The following is an 8,266-nucleotide window of genomic DNA, read 5'->3' on the forward strand; positions in this document are numbered from 1 at the left end:
GACAGCGCGTGGCGGAAACGCGGAGGAGGAAAAAAAAGCGCTGAGGGGCGTGGCTAATACAAGGGCGTGGTTTTACATATTAAATGAATGGACGTTGTTTGCCCATATAAGGAGATGGGGCGTGGCTAGGGAGGGGGCAGAATTGATCCCCGATTCCGGGAACCCCCCAGCATTCCGGGAAACCCCCAATCCTTCCTGCACCCCCTCCTCCCCCGGCCTGATCCCTCTCTCAACCCCACCGAAACCCCCGAGCTTTAAAATATCAATTTAATTTTTAAGAGAAAAGGAAAAAACGAGCTGCCGAGCCAGGGTTTTGGGGTGATTTTGGGGTATCCACTTGATATGGGTGATTTTTTGGGAGATTTTGTGATATGCACAAATTGGGTGATTTTTAAGGTGATTGTGGGGAGATTTTGGGATATCCACGTCATATGAGTGATTTTTGGGGTGAAATTTTGAAATTTTGGGGAAATTTTGAGGTATCTACGTTATATGGGTGATTTTCAGGGTGATTTTGGGAGATTTGGGGTATCCATGTGATATGGGCGATTTTGGGGGTGATTTTGTGGAGATTTGGGGGTATCCACGTGATATTTTAGGGTGATTTTTGGGGAGATTTGGGGGTGATTTGGGGGTATCCTCGTGATGTTCGTGATTTTGGGGTGATTTTGGGATGTCCACGTGATATGGGTGATTTTTGGGGTGATTTTGAGGTGATTTTTGGGGCGATTTTTGAGGTGATTTTTGGGGTATCCACGCATTACTGCTGCGATATTTTAGGGAGGGGGAGATGGTGAGGCTGCGGGGCAGGACTGGAACGCCAGAACTGTGGGATTCGAAGGCTTCTGCGCAGCGAGGCCGTGAGGTTTTTGGGATTCGGAGGCAGCCCCGCTCCCAGCAGGTGGCATCTTCATCCCAGCATTTCCTTCTGCAGCTTTGCCGGGTGATGGAGCAGCCGGGGAGGGATTTGTGGAGCAGCTCTGGAGAGCTCAGCAGAGCTGGGGACAGGGGCTGGACGCTGGTGACAAACACCTCTGGAGGGCTGGGAGGCCGAGAATTGGGGCAGATCGGCAGAGTTCAGCGGCTGATCGATTTATTTCTTTACAGGTGATGAGGAAAAGTGCTGCTCCTGTAATTCAGGAGGCGCATCCAGACGGGAGCCAGACAGAGCCCCGCGGCTCCGGATGGGGCATTTCCCAGCCCAAGGGAAGCTCCTTCCCTCCCCGCGGCTCTCCAGCGCCCGGTTTCACCGTCGGAGGACAAGTTAGCGCTTGATCGAACGGTGTGGGATGGTGGAGGGGGAAGGATCCGGCTGCACTGACTTTGTCCCTCTGGAATTCCCTGACGCAGGAGCTGCGGGAGGGGAGCGTGGCAGCGCTCAAACGGCAGAGATGTGGATGCACAGGGGGATAAGGGCAGCAAAACGGGCACAGAGCAGTGGGAGGGTCCCCAAAAACCTCTCACTCATCTCTTGGGGTCCGCATCTGTGTCAGGAATAAAAACCGTGCCCATCCCTCATTGCTGCTCATGGAGAGGGGATTGCCCTTCTCTGGCACCTGAGGGTCTCTCAAAAGCCCCTCACTCATCTCTTGGGGTCTGCATCCGTGTCAGGACTACAAACTGTGCCCCTGCCTCATTGCTGGTGCTGCTCAAGGAGACGGGATTGCCATTTTCTGGGGGCTGAGGGTGCCCCAAAAACCCCTCACTCATCTCTTGGGGTTTCCCTCTGTGTCGAGACTACAAACTGTGCCCCTGCTTCATTTCTGGTACTGCTCATGGAGAGGGGATTGCTCTTTTCTGGCACCTGAGGGTCCCCCAAAAGCCCCTCACTCATCTCTTGGGGTCTGCATCCATGTCAGGACTAAAAACCGTGCCCATCCCTCATTGCTGGTGTTGACCATGGAGAGAGAATCACCCTTCTCCAGCAGCTGAGAGTCTCCCAAAAACCCCTTGAGGTTTCCCTCCATGTCAGGACTACAAACCGTGCCCATCCCTCATTGCTGGTGTTGACCATGGAGAGAGAATTGCCATTTTCTGGGGGCTGAGGGTCCCCCAAAAACCCCTTGAGGTTTCCCTCCATGTCAGGACTGCAGATCCTGCCCACCCCTCATTGCTGGTGCTGACCATGGAGAGGGGATCACCCTCCTCTGGAGGCTGAGGGTGCCCCAAAAGCCCCTCACTCATCTCTTGGGGTCTGCATCCATGTTAGGACTACAAACCGTGCCCATCCCTCATTGCTGGTGCTGACCATGGAGAGGGAATTGCCATTTTCTGGCAGCTGAGGATCCCAGACAGGTCCATACCCTGCCTTTGCCCCCAGCCATGATTCCTCCCCACAAAGGGCATGAAAACCCCATGGACACCCCATCCCTGATGCTTCAGGGGCACCCCAAGCCTGGCAGTTCTGTGTTTCCCTGTCCCCCTTCCTTCTGCTGCCTCGGAGGGAGCTGGGTCTGCTCAGGAGCAGATTTGAGTCACCCAGGGAAGGATTTTTCCCACGGTGCTGCAGAAAGACAAAGTGCAGCCTCACCTGAGAGGGCTGACGAGGAGGTGACACCTCCCCAGGTAGGATGGAGTCATCCTGAGACACAGCCCGCTCCCAAATGGGCCACCCTGCCTGGGAAGGGGGTGTGGGGAAAATGTCCCAGGGGAAAATCCCAGTGTTTGAGGGTGGGAGGCTCCTCCAGCAGCTCAGAGCCACCATCCCACCTGGGCTGAGCAGTGGAGGGGACACGAGTCCCAGACAGGGGGCTGTCACCCTGATTTTTTAATTTTTTCTAACCCTTCTGATGTTTACATTCTTGTAACAAACTTTCTCACACACTTTCTGTAAATAACTCATTGTTTTACATTCTTTTATGGAGGAGGAGGAGAAATTTGATGGACTGTTGGTTTGTCCAGTGTCGTTGGAGAGGTGGCACTGTCACCCTCCAATCCAGGGTCACTTTTGAAAAATCTATAAATGTTGGAGTCAGAAATGAAAAATTCTCTTTTCGCCTTGGAAGAGCTGCGTGTCCACGCCGCGTTATTTTGTGTAGTGACAGGGGGTGAAGGGATTCCTCCTGTGTGTTCCTAAAGAAACTGGGGACTGGATCTGAAACCCCCCACCCTGCCCAGGTGTTGGAGGCACAGGGGCAGCTCCGAGCACGGGCTCATCCCAGGCTCTGCCTTGAGCCCTGGGAAGCACAAGCACCTCCTGGAGCCAGAGCAATTCCTGCCAAGTGAGAAGAACTGGTGCAGCTGGTCTCCCTGCTCCCCTCCACCCCACATCATATATAATTGCCTATTTTAATTAATAAATTGGAGGCCACTCAAAGGAAAGCGGGCGAGATTCCTTGCAGACACTGCCGGGGATTGTCTGCCCGCCCCGAGCCAGTCGTGTCACGGCGCATTTGAATCGGTCTCCTTTGAATTTGCTCAGACAGATCGAGAGATTTACATCCCCCACCTCATCTCCTGGAGCCTCACACCTCCAGGCTGTGGGTCTGGATCCCGCCTGGCAGTGATCCAGCAGCTCAGGGTGACCCAGGAGCAGCGGCACAGGCTGAGCCCCATCCTCAGCACCCCGGGGGAAGCAGCTGGAGGGTGGTCCCAGCCCTCCAAGGCTCTGATCCCTGGATCAGAAAGGCTGCTGGCATCTTGGTGGTCCATCCCTGGCCCAGCTGTGCTGTCCCAATGGCTCACCTTCCCCTGGGAGCAGCCAAGGCAGAGGGGAAGTTCACGGTCCCAGGGGGCTGATTTTAGGCTCCACCAACAATTTTTCCTTTCTCTTTTTTTTTTTTTTTTTTCTTTTTGGATTCTTTCCTTTTTTTATGCTTGGTTTAAACCATTGTTCTTCAAGGGAAATTTTAATGTGAAAAACATGCTTTTCTAACAACTGCCAGCCTGGGCCAAGCAATGAGGCTCTTTGGCTGACAAGGGCTGTGTGGCAGATGTTGGGCTCCAGCGAGGATGTGACCTGTGGTGGCTCTGCTCTTTAAAGGCCCATGGCATGGGGATCCACCAGGCTGGGATGCTGGGATTGCAGTGCCAATGGGGTCCATGGTGTGGCTGGTTTGGGAGTATCCACCAGCCCATCTGTCCCACCCCAATAACAGCACCTTGCTCCGGGAGCAAAGATCAGCGGAGCAGCCGGTGCTGCTTCCTGCAGCAGCGCCTCTCCCCAGCCTCACCAGGAGGTTTTAATGACCCAGGAGGTTTTCCTGGCTCTGCTGGACCCGGTTCAGCCCCTCATGGCTGCCCAACATTCCTGGTGCTGCCAACCCTTCCCTCCAGGCTCGCCCAGCGTTTGTGCTGGGAGCCCGCACAGCCGCCGGCGCTGACTCACGGCTTGTTTACACTCACAAACACTCACAAACGCTCACAAACACACACAAACACACACAAACACACACACACAGAGCCTGCAGCACCACCAGGCCGACCCCACTGGGCTCAGCCGTGTGGGCAGTGGGATCACAGCCCGTAAGGAGCTCGTTAAGGTGGCTGGAAATCGGACAGGAGGGGTGGAAGTGGAGCCACGAGCTGCTGCTGGCTGAGAGGGACACGAGCTGTGGCTTCTGCAGGCTGGGATGGGGTGGGATTCATGGGATGGGATGGGATGGGATGGGATCCATGGGATGGGATGGGATCCATGGGATGGGATCTATGGGATGAGATCGATGGGATGGGATGGGATGGGATGGGATGGGATGGGTTGGGATGGGATCCATGGGATGGGATGGGATGGGATGGGATCCTTGGGATGGGATGGGATGGAATCCATGAGATGGGATGGGATCCATGGACTGAGATGCCATCCTTGGGATGGGATTCATGGAATGGGATGGGATGAGATGGGATCCATGGGATGGGATGGGATCCATGAGATGGGATGGGATCCATGGACTGAGATGCCATCCTTGGGATGGGATTCATGGAATGGGATGGGATGAGATGGGATCCATGGGATGGGATGCAACGACCTTGCTGGCTCTGGTCTCTGCTTTGCCACATCCCAGCCTTCCCATGTTGCTTGCACCTCCTGGCTCCAAGCGCTGGCATTTCCCAGCATGGACAGAGCTCAGAGCATCTCCCATCAGTTCAGGGCAGAGCTGGCAGCACTGAGACCAAAGATTTGAGAAGATGTGTTGGGCAAGTGCAGCTCTTTCTGGGGGCACCCAAAGCACTGGAGAGGAAGATGACATTTCTGAGAAGGGGAGAGGGAGTGGATCCCCCCAGGGTGATCTTCCTGTGGCGCCTGCAGGGTGCTGGGGATGCTGGTGCCAGCAGCAGGGAGGGGGTCTGGGTCTGGCCATCAGCAGGAGGGATCAGAATCTGATCAGGAATCAAACAGAATGGGTGATCAGATTTGGAGGGGCAGGTCTTGGGAATGTATGCCAGGCTCGCAGCCCTGCCTTCCCTCCTGCACACACGTGGAAGTGTCCCAGCAACATGAAACGATTACTTGGCGAGGAGAATCCAGCTCAGCACTTCTTGGCATTTGTTCACGGCTTTTCATCTTCAAAGCTCCTTGCAAACATTAGCAAACTAATCCCTGCAACCTTCCTGGGAGATAGTGCAGGATCAAGCGGAGGAGCATTATCTCTCCTCAGCAGATGGGGAAACTGAGGCACGGAGCGGTGACGCTGCCGCCCCGGGGCGCGGGGCGAAGCTCCGTGTCAGCGCTGGGGGTGGAGTGAGCCCATCAAGGTGCCGGCCTGACACTCTCTCCCCAAACAAGCCCTGAGTCAATTCGCTGGGCTGGAGGAGCCGTGAGGACACGGGAGAAAATCCCGCCCCCGGGTCAGGGCTGCCGGCAGCACCGCGGGGCCGTGCCCTGCGCTCACGCCTGGCTCTGGCCACTCGCCACGTGCTCCAGGGGATGTGACCAGGCTCAATCCTGTCCCCTTTGCTGAGCCCTGCTGAGCTGAGCCTGTCCCCGTGGATAACCCTGAGCTGGGGCTGTGGAGCCCCCAGCAGCAGCCCCTCTCCCCACCGCGCTGTTTGGCAGCATCTCCGCTTGCATGAGAGAAACTGGGGCATCCCAGCGCTGTGAGGAGAGGAGGAATGGGGCCAGGATCACCTCTGCCTGACAGGGAAATGGCAACGTGCAGGGCCCTGGCCAACACCTGCCCACAGATCCACGTATGAAACCTCTGCCCTGACCCTGGGCTCTTCTCCTCAATAGAACCTCTTGTTGCAAATTGCAGCTCTAATTGGTTTAGCAGAGTTTAATTAGCCTGAACTGATGAGAGAGGCGAGATTCCCTCCTTAAAGGAGCCCAGCAGCAGCAGCAGCAGCGTGCAGCAGCTGGGGTTTGGGGGGGGAGAATGTTTGGGTCTGAGCCTTGTCCTGAAATGCTGCTGCAGCCCTGACCCAGCGTGGCACCAGTGCCCAGAGGAAAGGTCAGATGTGAAGCCACCATTCACTGTGCCCCAAAGGGCTCCTTTGTCCCCTCTCCAGTGCCTCCAGCCGCCCCCAGCCCTGCCCAGGGGTTCCTCTCTCCCTTTGGGCTCTGCTTTCCTGCAGCTCCCAGGCCAGCTCCTCACCCCGCTCACTCCGTGGGTGCTGCTGGGGGTCACTCACACCCTGGGGTGTCCGTGGGGTTCAGGGAGACAACATCACCCTGTGGGGGGACTGGCCAGTGGAATTTTGCTCCCAGCTTTGCTTGAGAACCGGCACTGTGGTATCACCACAGGCAAGTTGCTTGAGCCACAGGCAGGACAGAGCCCCCAGCATGGTTTTCCTGGCAGCAGGGCAGCCTCATCAGGACCCCGAGCACCCTTTGGCTCTGGGATCCGCTTCCCTTCTGGCCAGCAGCCTCCTCCTGCCTTTCTCTCAGGATCTTGGCTGCTCCCTTACAGATGCAGCAGCGCCTGCTGCTCCCAGCGAGGTCTGACCCCTTCCCTGCCAGAGCCTGCGGTTGTGCAACCCCACTGGCAGCCAAGGAAAATCCCTTGCTGGCCTCTGCGAGCTCCTCTCGCATCCTGGAGCATGTGAGTGAGCGAGTGCATCACCACCCACTCGCTCACGGACATCCCGCTCGCGCGTTTGGCTCCCCAGCCCTCTGCCCTTACATGGGCAACTGCTCCGAGCCAGCCTGGGTCATGGCAGCCAGGACAGGGCCAGGAGCAGCCCAGGGCCAGCTGCACACTGAGAACATGGTGGTCAGGAGCTGCCGGCTCTGTCCTTCCCGCCAGGACTGTCCCTCTCACACTGTCAGGAGGTGCTGCAGGGCTCCTGTGCCTGCGGATGGCACCGATGCCACCCTGGGTAAACTCATCCCTCCCCATTCCTGACTCCTCCTGGGGGTGCAAAGGGCTGTAAGTGGAGAAGAAAAGGACGATCTGCCTTGGTCAGAGCCTGCCTGCTGGCTGGAGGGATGGAGATGTGGCAGGGACAGTGACACTGCTGCCTGCCCGTGCTGGCAGCGGGCATTGCCCCGCTGCCCCTGTCCCCAGGCTGCTCCGTGTCCCACAGGAGCAAAGCTGTGTCCAGCCCCATCCCACGCCAAAACCGAGCTGCTTGTGCTGTGCTGGCACCACTCAGAGCCAGGAGGCTGCTGCAGGGCCGGCTGGGTGGTGCAGGCTCTCCTGGGCCCTGCGGCCCCTCTCTGAAAGAGCCCGGCTCAGCCCTGCCGAAAACATGACCTCAGCTGGGGCCAGTGCACGGGGTGAAACGTTCCTCAGCTGCATGCCTGGGAGCTGGACAGAGCTTGGGGGCTGGAGAGCCCCCTGTGTCCAGCTGTGTCCCCAAAGCTCTGCCTCAGGAGCGGGGTGATGGTCCCTGGTGCATCCTGACCCCCCTTCAGACAGGTTGGGTGGTCTCTTTGTGGTGGCACCGAGCAAGGAGCGAGGCCAAAGCTGCTCTGCCTTGCCCTGGGGTCTCTGCTGCCTTCCCCTGTCCTGTAGGAGCCCCACAAAGCCTGGGAGACCCTGAGAGCCTGGCAGTGCTGGCCCAGCTGCAATTCCCCAGCCCAGGCAGATGAAGCAGTCCTGGTGGTGATGGGGACACCTCTGGAGGACAGGGACAGCACATGCCACAGGGCTATGGCCCCACAGTTCTTCTCCTTCCTCTCCTTGCCTGGCAAGGCTCAGGGTGGTGCCTCAGTTTCCCTCTGTGTGTTGGAGCTGTGGGAGCGTTTGGGGCGCAGAGATGAAAGGAGCCGTAGATGAGACAGCCCACACCGTGCCCCCGCTGCCAGCCGGGGCTGCTCGGGGAGGAGGCGGGTTCGGCTTCATGCGGGGATGGGTGGGGAAGGCGCAGGCTCGGGCAGCGGAGCGCA

General features: G+C 57.7%; 2 protein-coding genes across 2 annotated transcripts in view; one reads left to right on the forward strand and one right to left on the reverse strand.

The window, feature by feature from the left end:
- RNF126 (ring finger protein 126) overlaps positions 1-7,019 on the reverse strand; it is a 15,138-nt gene extending 8,119 nt beyond the window's left edge. Inside the window, exon 1 of the mRNA XM_031063256.1 lies at positions 6,947-7,019. Within this exon, the coding sequence (XP_030919116.1) occupies positions 6,947-7,019 (73 nt within the window). The remainder of the gene's footprint in view (positions 1-6,946) is intronic.
- Positions 7,020-8,152: 1,133 nt separating this feature from the next.
- The window catches only part of FSTL3 (follistatin like 3), a 9,494-nt gene continuing 9,380 nt past the window's right edge, over positions 8,153-8,266 (forward strand). Inside the window, exon 1 of the mRNA XM_014310174.2 lies at positions 8,153-8,210. Coding sequence (XP_014165649.2) covers positions 8,153-8,210 — 58 coding nt within the window. The remainder of the gene's footprint in view (positions 8,211-8,266) is intronic.

Source organism: Geospiza fortis, unplaced genomic scaffold (genome assembly GCF_000277835.1).
Source record: "Geospiza fortis unplaced genomic scaffold, GeoFor_1.0 scaffold241, whole genome shotgun sequence".
Lineage (NCBI taxonomy): Eukaryota > Metazoa > Chordata > Aves > Passeriformes > Thraupidae > Geospiza > Geospiza fortis.